Here is a 16,000-nt window from a genome sequence, read left to right on the forward strand (position 1 = left end):
GCTCTCCCTCAGCGCCAAAAAAGGCCCGACTGACGCGCGCCGGGCGTCGGGAGGCGGCCGCAGTCCTCGCTCGGGCTCTCGGGGCCGCGTCAGCCGCCGAGGGGATCCCAGCCCCCAGCCTGCAGCCTCCTCCCACGCCTCGCTTCTCACTTCCGCCCCGCAGGACCCCTGCCGCCCGCCAGACCTGCCGGTGGATCCGGCTTTCCGGGAGGGCTGCGGGGATGCGGGCCTGGGCGCAGGGGCTGCGGCCGCGTCCGCCTCCCCCGCACGCCGCGCGCAGCAGTGCAAGCGACGCTCGGACCGGCGGCGAGGCGAGGCCAGTCCGTTCTCTCTTCCGCGCTGCTTTACGAGCGGGAAGAGATAGACACGAAGGGGAAACGGGCGTGGGAGGAACGGGATGAAAGGAGTCTGGGGTCCCGGGAATCAAAATGACATCACACCAAGTAATCGCCCGTCTAGCCCAATCCAGCATCGTGTCCCAGGGGGCCGAGGCCTATAGGCCGTCCCTGCACACGTAGGTGGCACCTAGAGCTGATTCTTCTCAACGGCCACCGCGCAGGAGCCATCTTGCAGAAAGAAAGTCCAGGCAGATGGCAGCAGGTTCAGCAGGGCTCACTGGGGCGCACCGTGCAGCAGATGGACAGGATTGGCAAGCAGAGGAACTTGTATTTGCTGCTGGGGCCCGTTACTCCTCTTTATGCTAGTTAAAGAAAGACAGGAGTGAAACTCAAAATTAGAACACATGACTTCTTTTAAAGTATTTTCTAACCAACATTGCTTTTCCTATTCCAGTTTGGTTGGGCTGCCATGACAGAATGTGATCCTTTGGGCAGAAGGTCCGGCCGCTTTTGGTGGTACTGGCCTACAGAGGTGGCTTTTCTTGCCACTCTCCTACGGTCCCCGTACCCATGCTCCTCACCGTCTGAGGACTACTTCAGGAAGGACCACTTCCTCCCTGGTTTCTCTCACTTAACATCGCAAAGAAATGCATAGAAAGCTCACCCCAAATAATGACTTCGAGTTGCTCATGAGATAGGAGGATCTTAGAAGGAGATGAAAGGGATACTGTTAGGTTAGCTTTGGGTAGATGGAGGGATAAGGATTGGGAGGGAGCAGAGGGTGTAGTCACTTACCCTACAAAACAACAATGACAACAAAACCCTTTTTGAAAAATTTCCCAGACCAAGATTCTGCTACAATAGGTCTCAATTTGGGAAGAAGATGTGTTCGGGCTTTCTTTTTATTATTGCAAGGCCTGTCTTCTTGAAGGGCAAGTTGTTAAATAACACCTTCATAAGAACATTTCTGCTTTATGAAATAAAAGCTACCTCCTTCACCACTCAATACTGCCTCTACCTCTTAATATTGTATATTAAGAAGGAGGAAGGATTAAAAACCAGAAAAGATAATCATATTGATAAGGCATGAAATCCTTTTGACACCTTTTTGGGTTACATTTGTGCTATGTACTATGTGCTATGTACATTTGTACTATGTAACTTAGCTTGTCATAGGTGTTGTCCTTCATTATTTTCTTTGTAAAACACCATAAGTAAGGAACAAAATTTTAAAGACATAGAAAAAAGTTCTAGTGGATTCTGGCTTCCCTGGGGAAAGTGAAGGAGACAAAGATGGATCTATGACTTGTCTCATTCACCTCCCTCTCTTTCTCTCCCTTTTTAACTGGGAAAACCTCTAGCTTTTCACCTTGTTTCACCTGGCCTTTAAACCATTACTGATAAAACTCCATTCTCAACCTATTTCTCACACTTCTGTTTTCAATGATGGTGCAGTCAGGACATTGTAAGGCTTGTAGTGGATGAGTGACCATGAATTTAGCAACCTCTTTGGAAGCATAAAGTGCCAACTCTAGTTGAGGTCTTAAGCTGGGCAATTTGGCTGGGAGGCACACCCTATATCAAAGAAGCTTCGACTTGGGATTTTTTTGTGCCTCCATCAGTGACAATGCCAGAGTCAGTGGGTCAGCCAAGAAGAACAGGCGCTTAGTCTCTTCTCTGTCCCTTTAGAATCTTTACCAGTGAAGCTTTTGTTTCCAAACGTCATAGATATGCCTCTGACTGGTATTTTCTTGCTTTTTAAAAACAGACCCAAAAAATCACTATCAAACAATGATGCACATTAGAAAGGCAATTCACGCACAGTATTATTATCAGAGTCTGATCAACTTGGACAGGGAATCTGAGGTGTGAGTATGACGATACTGGGCACTGGACCTGTAAGCTTTTTGGCCCTGACGTGATAATAACAGCATTTAGGCTGGAACTGTTGGGAGCTATTTGAACTCACCGGTAGAGTGAAAATTCCTGGTGAAGGTACGGCAAGTGTGCACGGTCTCTTGCCCCCAGACAGCTCCCAAAATCTACCCTCTTGAAACTTTCATTTCTGCTTGAGCACCAAACCTCAAAATGCTTTGCTAATTAAAGTCAGGAGCTGGCTGTCCCCCCTCCCTGTCCCTGAGGCGTGATTGCACCTTGTCAGGGAAAAGATAAGCAAGTAAACTAGATACACCCTAATGCAACACATAACTTTCCCCTAAGCAATATGGATAACTGAATACCTTCTGGGCCTAAATGCCTTTGTGATAGTCACTACTTCGATAAAATGTATCAATCATCTTTGGGACTATGAGAGCAAGCATATCTTTTGAGAACTTGTTTTTCTGGGAACTTTCTCTTAGTTATAAATGGCCTAATGACCCTTACTCATAAAAAACTGACCTTTACTAAAGAATGCTGTTTGCCCCTTGGTTAAAGGATGCTTCCTTGAGGCTAGACCTGAGGTTTTGTAAAAATACCTATAACACCATGAGTGCCTGTGGCTAAAATTGTAAAACTTATCTATGAGGAATCATTTACTGCCCTTTCTTGTCCTTGTACCTTTTGCCATAAATAAACCTTGAGAACCAGACAAGACGGAGACGCCTGCCAGATGGGCAAGGGTGCTTGTCTGGGGATCAGAACGAAAGCAAGGCTCTCCCACTTTCTCTTTGGCCTGCGCCGTCATCCTTGGGGGGGGGGGGGCCTGGACCTGCAGCAGCTGGACTCTGGCATGGAAGTATCTTAAAAGATCAAATCATTATTATAACTCACACAGTAAACTTTCTGTGCAGCTAGAAATGCCAAATCAAAGCAATGTAAACCCCTTTACAAAATATCTAAAATAATATTTCTAAGCCTCATGAAAATATTGCTTATATATGCCTGGCTGTAATTTTATAGATGTTATTCACTGATCAGTGAATAATAAAGACAAACCCATTATAACTCACTTCAAACACTTTATAGTAGCATGATCTGTTTTACTAACGAGTACACGGATGGTCAAACACAGCTGTTCCTTTAAGAATTTATGGAAAATATACCTTATGACCTAGAATGAAAAAAAATCTAAGTACAAGATGTTTAGCACAGTGTTGCTTTTAATAATGAAAAATTGGAAAACGTAATGTATAATAGTAATAGTAGCTAACATTTATTGACTGCTTATTATATGACAGACACTGTTGTCAGTACTTTTCATGGATTACAATACTATTTTTTATTCTATTATACAGCTGAGAAAGCTGAAGTGCAGAGTTAATATCTGCACATACGTAGAATGAAAGATCACAGAGCTGTTACAACTTTGGATATACAGGTAGATCTTTCTTTAGAAACCCTGAAATACATAATTTTACACTGGATTTTTTTAGGAGAGAAGGGTCAGAGGGAGAGAGAGAATCCCAGGCAGGCTTCATACCCAGCTCAGAGCCCAATGCAGGTCTCAATCTCACAACCATGAAGTCATGACCTGAGCTAAAATCTGCTGGGTCCCAGTAGGCCAAAAATCCTCCCGCATAGTGCACATGTGGCTTCTGTTCATCCTGTCTATGATTTTCTCGTTGCTTTGCAAAGAGACATATACTTTTAGGCTTTGAATCAACTTGGGTCAACCAGTAACTCCAGCCTTCCCTTACTTTGTCTGCCAAAGATTTGCTTGTTAAAGGATAAGCCTCTTACCCATGCATAACTGACGAAGGGCCTTAAGAAATGTAAAATCTCCTTATAGAATTCTTCAGGCTCATCTTCCGCTTGGAGCCAGACTATTACTAGGGAATTCCTCTCTTGTAATGACTTGATTGTACTTACTATTGTCCTGATAAGAATGACCCTTTCTGGAGCATGTCTTCGCTTCAAAGACCTTGAACTATGTAACCATTAAAGAAATGATGTAATCACCCAAGGTATATAAGACCCTGGCTATCTTAATAAAGTGTGGCTTTCCCACCATTCACACTGTCTGTCTGGTCTGTCTTGTTTGTCTTGTCTGTCTTCTTTCTTAGAGATATTGTGCCTACACCAACCCCCTACTCCGGACCTTTCCACTGGGGTGCGTGGGCTGATCCCCCGCAAAAATCAAGCCTTGGAAACTTAACTGACTGAGCCACCCAGGCACCCCTACATTGGATTTTTAAAAAACAGTTTCTGGAACAGTATGAGTCCATTTGTGCAAAATTGTATCCATATATTTTTTTATAGATGTATATCGAAGGATGTTAACCAAAATGTTAAGATTATAAGACCTTGAATAGTGTTTTCTATTTGTACTTTCATGTATGGTTTGGATTTTTAAAGTGAAATGTGTATCAATTTAATGAAAAGCAAAATATTTTAGGAAAAATTGTCTTTTTAAAAAAACTGAAATATTTTCCTTTCATTAAAGCATATGGGATGATGTAAATGAGTTTAAAGTAGCACAGGTCTTCAAAATGTCTCTTTAATTCAGATTGAGCATCTTCATGTAGGCAAAACTTCCATTTTATATCAGTGTTCTCCAGACATCTTAGAAAGTCACCTGGGACACTTATGAGACTTCTGGTTCTAGAGCACCTGTATCAAGCTCTTGGAAGAGATGAGTTTTTAACATAAGAATCCAATTTTTGAATATCTCTCAAGGGCATTCAGTTGGAAATATGTATAGCATATCACTGCATTGCAATAGTGTAAAGGCTCTGAGTATTTGATAAATTTTGTACAAAGGCTGTATAGCAATTTTTTATTCAGAGTCGCAGTTGATTTCTGGTTTCTACAATTTCATCTCACATGGACAAGTTTTGAGACTAGACATTTCTGAGCCATGTACCCCAACCCATTATGGATTCCTCCCTCTGCTCCTGCGGTCCAGTTTCCATCTCTCTGTTTCAAAGTATTTGGCTCCACCGACTTCCAGGTTTCCAGACTGAATGTTTATGCAATCACCAAAAAATTTGTTTAAAAAAATTTACAGCATATTTTTATATTGGAACTTATAGATTCTTTCAAATGCAACTTTGATCTTCACTTGAATATCATTGGACAGAAAAGGATTAAACAATTGTGGATTGTTCCATTATCCCTGCAGGATACATGAGAACTTTAAGGAATTCTATATCACTCAAAAGAAACTGCATTTAATGTGGCTGAAAGACACAGGTTAGAAAGAAGACTTTCCAGCTTACGTCCCCAGAGCATGAACTAATTGCAACAGCTATAGAATCTTGTGGAGAAATACGGAGTGATCTTTCGCTCTAACCTGTCCTTTGCTTTGCCATTAAAAAGTCTCTCTTCCCTTTCCCCTCAGAACAGACTGAACAGTCTGATTATTTGCAGGTAAACAACTGAAACTTGCTTTCTATGAGAAGTTCAATAGAATATTTACCATTTTTAGTGTAGTTTAAGCAGCTTATACAAGATTAGGAGTTAATCGATGATGTATAATTTTTGCTTGGGAGAAAGTGAAATGTTTTGCTTTGAAAGTTTTTCAGTCTTATAAATATTTTCATCTTATTATTATTAAAGTATATGTTTCTAAAATCAAAGGATATGTGATCAGCTATTATTATGAAACAGGTGGAGAGAAGAAAATTCAAAGAATATTAACATTTCCTGTCAAGTAAGTGAATGAGTCATTGTGCAAAAGGTATGAGAGAAACCTAGATCACAGGATAAAAAGCTTTATCTTTTCTTTTTCTTCTCTCTTTTTTTTAAAGAGCAGTACAGTACATTATGCCAAAAGCTGATTTTCACTTACGCTTTGTATAAAAATAGATTCACAAAAGCAAGAGTTATGCTTTGAACTAATTTGTCATCTTGGACATCATCAAGGGATATGGAACCAACAACCCACAATCTTCACAAAAGTAAGAGGCCATTTTTGCTGCCTTTAGTATCTTTTCAAATGTTTTGGTCTTGCAATTAAAGTAATTTTATTAATATTTAGACCCGGGTCGGGCTCTGTGCTGACAACTCAGAGCCTGGAGCTTGCTTCAGATTCTGGGTCTCCCTCTCTCTCTATCCCACCCCTGTTTGCATTCTCTCTCTCTCTCAAAAATAAATATTAAAAAAAGAAAAATAAATTTAAAACCCTTTCATTATTTTCCAAATACACCTTTCTTGGCAACCTTTACTTCAGAGATACTATGCCTTCATGTATATGCTTCAGAAAGAAATCTCCCTTATAACATCAGAAAATAGATTAAACAGATCCTATCGAAAGTCCTCACAATTTCCATTATAATGCTTTTCATTTATGCTTTTTTTAAAGAAAGTTGTGGCTAGAGTTTCTTTTTTTGGCGGCGGGGGAAGCCCAGCTCGAAGAAGCTACCTACATTCAATGTTTTCAAAATCACTGCAAAATTAAAATTATTTTTTTCTTTTTCAGTTTTCATTTACTTTCAGGTCTTTTTTTTTTTTTTAATAAAAACAAAAAATGTAAACCAGTGCACAAACTGGTTTTCTCATGAACCTGAATACTAGGATGTAAATTCAAAGGGGGGAAAAAAAAGATTGGAAAAAATCTGCAGTCACAGGTTCCTTTAAAGCTATACAGAAGTGCCCTTACAAAAACATGTCTTGTTTCTGGTGAAATGGATCCTTCTTTATCTGACGTCAAGTGACTAAATTATTGTTTTCCTCAGAAAGACTCTTGGCTAGGATTTCCATTCGTCTTTATATTTACTTAGTGAGAGGTGTCTGTGACTATTCCCTTTCAGAAAAAGAAGAAAGCAGAGGAGAGAATCCACGTCTTCAAGAGGCTAAAGGACAGAGTATCGAAATGGCCTGGAAAATGTTCAAAAGTAGCGTCAGAAAGTCAAATGGTCACCTAGGGCTCAGCTGGGAAGAGACAGAGAAAAATCAATATGCAGTCAAAGAATGGCTTCGTTTTTCTAGACAGTGACCCTCCAGGAGAGTCCCGCAGCAACGGCCCTGAAGTTCCAGAAACTGTCCAGAAGCCTGATGGTCAGCTTCCGCATCTGTCTGGGACTCAGGCTTCTTGCCCAGTCTTTATACCAGGAACATGCATGCGGCAGCGCTGGCGACCTGCGTGATACTGCTCCTAAGCATGGTGTGGGCCTCACATTCTCTCTGCTCACCCACCATTTTTTACAGAGACTGCTGGATCCGTCGGTTTCCGGGTCTTCTGATTGACCTGGAGGAGTCTCAGAAGCTGGGAGCTCAGTTCCTGAAGTATTATTCTGAAACCACTGGCCAGAAATGCAGCAGGAGCTGCTGCCTTAGGAAAGATGGTATGTATTCATGATTCTCCTGCGCAAGAATCAGGAGAAACTGAGAAAATGAAGACTAAGTAAGGAGCCCTAGGTAGAAGTTCCAGAGAAAAGAAGAACAGGACTAGGGGAGATGAGGGAGAGCCATGGGGGTGGAAGAGAGTAGGAGGCATCGTCTGGGTCAGTGCTGGCTCAGTCTACACATCTGCTAAGGACCCAGAATGCCATGGGAACTACAGGTAACAGAGAATCTTCTTTTCCTCACTAAAGGGCTAAATGAAAGTATTTCCTTTAGGGTTAACTAATAATATTTCTTAGCCCCAAACATGGCATATTTGATTTCAAAAATATTTATAATTTCCCTTTCAAATTTCTTTGGCGATATTGGTATTTCAAGTTTTTGAAATGTGCTCACTTGTGTTGACCAAATGTGGGCTGCATTAAATAGGAATTTAGATTGTGATCGATGTTTTGAAAGACATAGGCAGATATATGTCAAATAGCAAAAAGAAAAAAAAAAGCATGTTTTCAAAATATTCTGATTTTTTCTGTCTGAAATCCAGAATCAGGATTAAACATCATCCATGTAATACGATCGAGGTTTACAATTAGGAAAACATTTCATGATTGCAGATTTTCAAGTTATAATTGTCTGAACACTTCTTTCATTAGTTTTTCATTTTTCCAAGATTTTAAACCTACTTGTAAAGAAACAGCAAAAGCAACACAAAACTTGAAAATAATTCTATTGGTTGTTCCACACTTTCCTTCCATGGTTTGATACCAACTTATTAACTGCCAATGCTTCCTGTCCAAGTATGCGTGTAAGATTTCTGGGGTACAGACTGAATCTACTAGAAGGCTGTAAACCAACCACAGTATGAGAAGCTATCCCAGGCTAAGCCCTCGAAAGATAATCAGGCACAGAAGGGCGCAATTGATTTATTAAAGGGAAATCTTTCTGAGAAGGTTGCCCATTCAGATTTTCACCTTAGAGATGCTTTTGATTCCCATAAGCCTTGAGAGAAGGTAGGTGGTGGGGGGCAGTCATTTTTCAGCATTTTCCCATGGTATCAGTTTACCTGACTGTCCACCGCAGGGAAACTCTGTCCTCTGGACTTCCAGGGATACTACATGCATCCAGTAGAATTCCATGATTTTAGAGCCTCTGCAGCTTCCAAGTTGTGGTTTTCTTCCTCCAGAAGAAAGGGCACGAACACACGTCTCTGTTTTTAGCTGGGAGCCAGAACTTTAAAAAGCCACAGTCAGGCCATTGCTAACCTGCTCGGAGCTGGAACTCTGAGGTGTACACAAAGAGGAATAGAGAACATCTTTTAAAATTGTTCTCTACAGCATCAACTACTTGCTTATCAGAAATTTAGACATCTAAATTTGAATGTATTTTATAGTCCTTTCCCTTGAATTTGACAGAGTAGTCTTCGGGGAATGTATTTGTAATCTGTAATGGATTAGCAATGGATTATGAATTGAATTCTGTCCTATTCTTTTTCCTACTGAAAAAAGAAAGAGTGCAGAAACGAGGGCTGTCCTGGAGATAATGGGGGAGATGCGACTGCCCACAGTTAACCTTACACAGAAGCAGCACGGGTTTTGCTGGCAGCAATTACACAAGAGCCTCAGGCATAGCCTGAGGTCCAGTAATTGCACGCTATGCCTCTGTAATCTTTTTTTATTAAAGAAGTTGATACCGTTGGCCAGTGGATGTTTCCCAGCAACATGGTTCCTACTCACTGCAGAGAGGGAAATCTGTGTTGCCCTTCAGTCTGCCAGACTGAAGACTGGCACCCCACAAATCTGACTTAAGGTTTTCCAGAAATAATATGATGAGTTGTAAGGAGCAAACTTACTTAGCAAAGGGGAGACAGCCTGAGTAAGTGATGTACCAGTATTCAGTAGAATTCCAAATACTAGCACCCCTCATGGTCGACTCTTCCTCTTTAAATGATACTGAACAGGCTTTTCATTGGATGTGGTTTGCATCATGGGACCAGTGCTCCCCTTTAATCAAGGTCAGGGTCATGTTCACCTGACCTGCCGCCTACCCACCCATCGGGGCCTCTCCTAGGAATGCCGTTTTTGCCTTCCCACACTCCCTCTTTTGTTACAGCACTTGTCACTTTGTTTTCTTCTTTCTTTCTCTGGTGAACTCCAGTACCTTAGCATTCTGAGATGGCATTGCACCTGGAAATCTGGTATGTATAAATCCTCAGAGGTTTCTGTAGCCAACTGAACTTCTCTTGAACGTAAAACACTGGGATTGGGAAATGATTCCAGGTAACCCTGTGTGGAATGGAATGTGTGAAAGACTAGAGAAAATTAGTGGATAGTTTCTTTCAAAAAGGCATTTTCCATATTCATACAAACAATTACGGTAGTTCACAGTGTTCTATAAAGTATCTGAACATGGCCTTGCAATGTATTGCTTGCTGTTAATCCAGTGCTCTTGAAAGAAATGTAAGTTACCCAGAGCTCTTCAAGCTGGCGGAAACCAAGACCATCTGCAGATGCACTGGCCTGTTTTCCTTTCAGTTTCCTGTAACGTGGCTGTCTTCTACCATGATCCTATTCACGACAATGTCAACTGCCTCCATATTCACTGCCCAACATTGGAAAGCTGTGTATTAGAGCCTGGAACCAGTGCCATTTTGTACAACATAACAGAAGGTAATGATTTATGTATTTTTTTGTATTTTGAAGAATATTGGTAATATTCTAGTAGAAACATAAAAACCTAAAAGCTAGCTGTCAATAACAATGTGTGACTCCCTGAGTCACTCTTTTCCAGTGATCTCTATCTGGAAAAGTTTTGGGCATCCAGGGAAGAAAACTAGAGGATATTCCCTTTAGTTTGGCATGTTCAGCAATGACAAGCTCATTCCAGATGATCACACATCACATGTGATTGAAGAAGAGCTTAAGCATTACATTTATTCCAGGGGCCCCTAGCAAGGGCCAAAAATAGGCATTTCGACTGCAGTGGCTAAGGGTGCTACTAGGAAATAGAGAAAATTGCTTAATCGCAGTTTTGAGGTCCACTGACACCACATGCAAGGATTTTACAGAAATGGATGTCAAGGACAGGGAAATGCACTTACTAACATATGTTAGCATACCAATGGTCCCAAGATAACCAGTATATTTTATTTTAGAAAAATACCTATTCAAGTGTCCCTTGCTTATGTATATAATCTCAGGGTGCAAACTGGTAAAGATGAAAGAATAGACTTTTGTCATCAAATTACAAAGGAGATCAATTTCATCATCAGTTTGTACTTAGCGAGAACTTAATGCTTTGGGCTGTGTGCAACATTGCAGAGGCTTGCAGTCACCTCTCGGCCCTCGAGTTCCTTACAGTCTAGCTGATGTGACCAGTCTCACAATGAGTGTAAAAAGTGTAACTGAATAGAAAAATGTGTGATACTTCCCCAAGTACAGCACCCAAAAGAAGAGGAGACTAAAGAAAGCTAAATTCAGAGGTAGCCTCATGGAAGAGGCCAGGCAGAGATAAGATGAATTCATATCACACCATGAAGAAAACAGGTCTAGCTACAAAAGGGGCATGTTTGGGATTGCAATGAAAATATGGGTAAGACAGGGCAGGCCAGGTCACAAAAACATGGCTTTGGACAGAGTAGAGTTTTGGTTTGACTTTGACAGCAATAGTGAACCAGCAAAGGTAGTTAGTGAGAAATTGCCATCATGAAAGTGACTAGTCTGGTTGTCTTTAGTCGAGCAAAATCATATGTGAGATGCAAGTTAGGAAATCTAGTGAGGGAGGCATGAGATCCGGAGACGGCAAGCATAACTGCAGCAAAGAGGGGGGATGATTATCGGACATTGGGAGGGAACTGGATAGGATGTAGTTACTTTTCGGATGAAGGAAAAGGAAAGAGAGGAATCAAAAGCCGCTCTGTGACACGTACAGATTGGAGCATGGGTGATGAAGACTGGAGATGCCACTGAATGAGACAACGAGCCAGACAAAATGACGTGGTTTCTGGGAATGCTCAGTGATGACACAAGATGTCTAGGTGGAAACCTTCAGTAGAGCATGGAAGAAATGAGGCCAGAGACCAAGACAGAGGAAATAACTGGTGATACGGATTTCAGTGCCACCCTATGTAGTGGTGACAGTTGATGAAGATAATCGTGTGTGTGTGTGGGGGGGGTGTGAGATGAAGAGAAAATTCAGCAGAAGACAAAGGACTAAGGATTGTGGAAGGTACACAACCAGTTAGGACTAAGAAGAGAACCAGCAAAAGAAAGGAAAAATGAGAGGCAGGCTGTCTGGGCTAAAGTGCCAGCAGAGTCTATGCCCTAGGGAGTCACGGGAGGAGAATTTTAAGGAATGTATGGCCAGCATTATCGAGGATAAGAGCCTGCCAAAGACATGAGACTGGTCAGAAAATATGGAACGTACCGATTACCTCAGAAGCATAATTCTGGCAGAATAGTGAGGATGAAAGCAGATGACAGAAGGCAAAAACCAAAGAAAGGAAATGGATGTTAGAATGTCTGTAGGGAGAGAGAGAGACAGAAACTGATTGAGAGTTTTTTCCTTCCCCTTTACAGATGGAGCAATGTTAGTGCATATTGAAGTCAGAAGGAAAGGACCTCCTTTACAGTAGAGAAAATACCGAAGACCAAGTCAGGACCCTCAGGAACTGAGAAGGGATCAGAGTGAGGGCTCTGCTCATGAGTTCTAACACAGTCACACTCCTAGGGCCCTATTTTTAAAAACTTTATTTTAATTTCTTTTGTATATTTTATTTTATATTTGAGAGAGGGGATGGAGGGAGAGGAAGAGCAGGGGAGGGGCAAAGAGACAGAGACAGAATCTGAAGCAGGCTCCAAGTTCCAGTTGTCAGCACAGAGCCTGATGCGGGGCTCGAACTCACAAGCACAGAGCCAAAGTCGGACGCTTAACAGACTGAGCCACCCAGGTGCCCCTTAAAACTTAATTTTAAAATGCTACAGATCTCAAATGCTGCTGTTTTTTGCAGTTCTTGTACTAACACTGTCTATTGTTACCCAAATGCCCAGGCAGATGCAAAGAATCTTCCATGAAGTAGCCAAACTTGTTTATAACGGAAAGTGTCCTAGAAAGTTAAGATAAATTCAGATGTGGCCGGTATGTTTCTAAGGCTTTCAGAAGTATGCAATAGTAGAACTTGAACTTAAGCTCAGTTTACTAACTCAGCGGCAAATCCGAGACTCCTCTGTCTTCTTAACTTACAATAAGACTTTTTATTTTTCAGGTATAGATCCAGATTTGCTGGTTTTTGAACAATCACCTCCCACATATCTAAATACCCGTTCTTCATCTAATACAGGGGACAGACTAAGGATTCTAAAAGCTCCGAATTTAGATAAACAACAAAGCACCACGATAAACCCAATGCTCCCATCAGTAGAGGCACTGTCATCAAGCACACATCAAGATTTGGTTGTAAACACAAACAAGACCAGGTCTTCCAAGGAACTAGCCACAGATTCTTGGGCAAGTTTCATTTCCCTGAATAACTCCATTACCACAGAGGCAAATACGCTGTCACGCAGTACTGATTTCATCAACAAGCCAGATAACAAGACTGTTTCTCCTTTCTTTATGCCAGTAGACACAAAACTTTTTCCTAGGCCTATCCCATCCCGACTCAACAGCAGCAAACAATTACTGAACAAAACCAAGGGGCCCAACAGCAGAAACCACACATCTGAGGATGAAGGCATGACAGCTGATGGGACATCTGTGACTCCAACTGCATGGCTGGCTCCGGTGGCCCTCTGTACCTCTGTCATCTTTCTTTGCTGTTGTATAATCATCCTGGCATCTAGGTGCTGTAGAAAGCAGAGTCAGTACAAACCAGGACAGAGAAAGTCAGGATCCAGGCAAATTAAAAAATTTAACACTCTGAAGGAGAATGCTTAATAGTAAAAATCACAGGGGGAGTGTAAGCTTTCAAGAGTATCATTTTTATTTTCTGTAAAACAAGGGCAGTTTGGTTTTAAAAAATTGAAAGAAACTAACTGCACGGAATGCCGCCTCCTACCCATCTCTAAAAAAAGGCCAACACTTGATAAACTTAACTGCTTTTTAAAAAATTATTTCCATTTTTTGAAGTGTACCCTTTGCCGAAGTTCCAGAATTCTGACCCCTGCAGTTGCTCAGCATTGCATGAGAGATACGGTTCTAAGTGCTATGCATGTATCCACTCATTGATTTTTTTATAACTTTGTGAGTTGGTGTGCTTTTTATTAACCACTATAGTATTATTGTCCCATTTCACAGATGAGAAAAATGAGAAGAGAGGCCATCTTGCCTAAAGTCACACACTTAGTAAGTAGTGAAGCCAGGACTTAATAGGCAATCAGGTTCAACAGTTCAGGCTTGAAATCACCCTCAGACTTCTGAAAGCCTCATTTTCCCAAAGTGCGTGGAAAAAAAGATACAGAGAGGAAAATCTCATGGATGCCTACTGTCAAGGGCAAATGATCATGTATGTTAATAAAATCTTGCAGTGGCTTGAACAGAAGAGCATTATTATTAGTTACTAACCCAGGTGCAAGTGCTTCCTACTTTTATATAGTTTTAATGTTCAATTGATTCATTCTTTTAAATCCTAACCCATCTTCATTTTCTGAAGTTGACATGCCTTTGAATAACCTCGATACTGGAATCTTGGGGTTTTATGCTGATCTCTGTTGAATAAAGCGTGGGAGTTTTAGTTTACATCCCTCACTTGTTTTTTATACATTGCTTTCCCAGGTGCGAATTCTAGCTGTAGACATTTCACCTCTGTCCAAATCTTACACCAGACACGCCCCACTAAATCTTATATCCAGACTCCTAAGTGCAGATACCTTTCATTCAAGTCTCCATTGATTTTAAACTTTAGGCCCTTAATCTCATCCCTGAAACTTCTTAAATATGAGGACAGATATTAAAAGACAGGCAATAAGCATGAAATGTAGATTAGAGGAAATTCTATCATAGGATTAATAAAATAGTTCTCTCATGTTAAAACAGATTGTCCAGTGGCTAAAGAAGTGGTTCTTTTTCTTTTCCTAGTTGTTGATACTCTGTGGGGGAAAAAATGTCTTTCTTTTTTCGCATAAAAAAATTTACAAAATCTCTACCAGTGGAATATTAGCCACAATAAAAGTCTGAAAAAAATGTCTGAGAAAATTCTGACAAAAAATTCATCAAATTACCCTTACTTGCTAGTAATGATATTAAATATAACTTTTATCAATTTCATTCCTAATTCATTAGGAAAAAGTCCTATATTTTGTAGGGAGGATATAAAGATTTAAATTATCCTAAAACTATATTTAAATAAATAATTCAAGAAGCAGTCTTTAAATATTACAATCTTTTAGAAGGTTATTTCTTAAAAATATATATACAAATTAAAGGTTTCCTGAAAAACTAAGACTGCTAGAAAATTTTTTTCTTCCTAGAGGTTTCTCAGAATTTGCTCCTTCCCTAAAATTGATGGTTTTATAGAAGTGACCATCATTTGAGAAAACATATTTACCTTTGTAAGAAAGCAAATTCACACTCCTTCTCTTCCTCAGCTACTGCCTTTGACCATGCGATAAACTGTGTAAAATGTGACCACAGATGCAACCAGACCAGAGTCAGCCAGAAAGCAAAAACTGCCAGGCCTAGAAACCATGTCCTCCCTGGAAGCCAAAAGGACCAGAGAACATGTGAATAGAATTTAAACCTTTCTTAGGAAACAAAGACTCTCAAGATCCAGTTAACCACCAAGGCCAAGATTGTTACACTCAATTGCAAAGTAACCATGATACTGAAATCTTTCCAACATTGTAACGAGCCAGACATCTTTAAAAAAGTCTGTAATTGTCCAGGATTATGAAATACTTAACCAATGTTGGGAAGAATATATGCAAAGAAAGAACTAACACATGCTACAATTAAGAAAACAGATTTGTCCTATTTCTTAGTTGCTTATGTGTTTAAGCAACTTCTGAGTTATGTAACTTTTAAGAGTTTGAAGTCAGCAGTGACTATCAATGTAGCAAATATCCCCCAATGTCTTCCTTATAAGGATAAATATGTTCATGTTCATTGTATATATTGGATTAAAGGAACAAAGATCTGATTAATGACAGTGCTGTTTAATTATTGCTAAAATTACAATGACAGCAACTGCTTTCCTTTTGAAGCAGTTTTGTATTAATCTTACAGCTCTAAGATTTTGCCATTAGGTGTCAAGGCTTCAGCCTGTGTTGAGGTCAGTTGCCTTTAGACAGCCAAGCTGCAAAGGCTTAGAAGGTACAGTGCTCTCCAAGATCCCAACTTATCTACAAGGTAAGTTTGGAGGGGGTAATTCTGTCTTAAAACCACCCTCAAGTTTGATAATTCTATAGAACAATTTACAGAACTCAAGGAGAGCTGTTATACTCAAG

The 16,000-nt window shown here is 40.6% G+C and overlaps 1 protein-coding gene across 1 annotated transcript; it reads left to right on the forward strand.

The window, feature by feature from the left end:
* Positions 1-7,335: 7,335 nt before the first annotated feature.
* On the forward strand, positions 7,336-13,493 carry MANSC4 (MANSC domain containing 4). The gene is made up of 3 exons (XM_029954508.1): positions 7,336-7,564; positions 10,094-10,228; positions 12,823-13,493. The coding sequence occupies exons 1-3, from the start codon at positions 7,336-7,338 to the stop codon at positions 13,491-13,493; spliced, it is 1,035 nt and encodes a 344-aa protein (XP_029810368.1).
* Positions 13,494-16,000: the final 2,507 nt, after the last annotated feature.

Source organism: Suricata suricatta, chromosome 10 (genome assembly GCF_006229205.1).
Source record: "Suricata suricatta isolate VVHF042 chromosome 10, meerkat_22Aug2017_6uvM2_HiC, whole genome shotgun sequence".
Taxonomy (NCBI): Eukaryota; Metazoa; Chordata; class Mammalia; order Carnivora; family Herpestidae; genus Suricata; species Suricata suricatta.

Bases quoted from the DNA above. Each gene is read 5' to 3' on its own strand.
- MANSC4 (XM_029954508.1), top strand. From the start codon at position 7,336: ATGCATGCGGCAGCGCTGGCGACCTGCGTGATACTGCTCCTAAGCATG. The intron at 7,565-10,093 runs GTATGTATTCAT...TTTTCCTTTCAG, and splicing joins CTGCTGCCTTAGGAAAGATG to TTTCCTGTAACGTGGCTGTC. The intron at 10,229-12,822 runs GTAATGATTTAT...TTTATTTTTCAG, and splicing joins TTTGTACAACATAACAGAAG to GTATAGATCCAGATTTGCTG.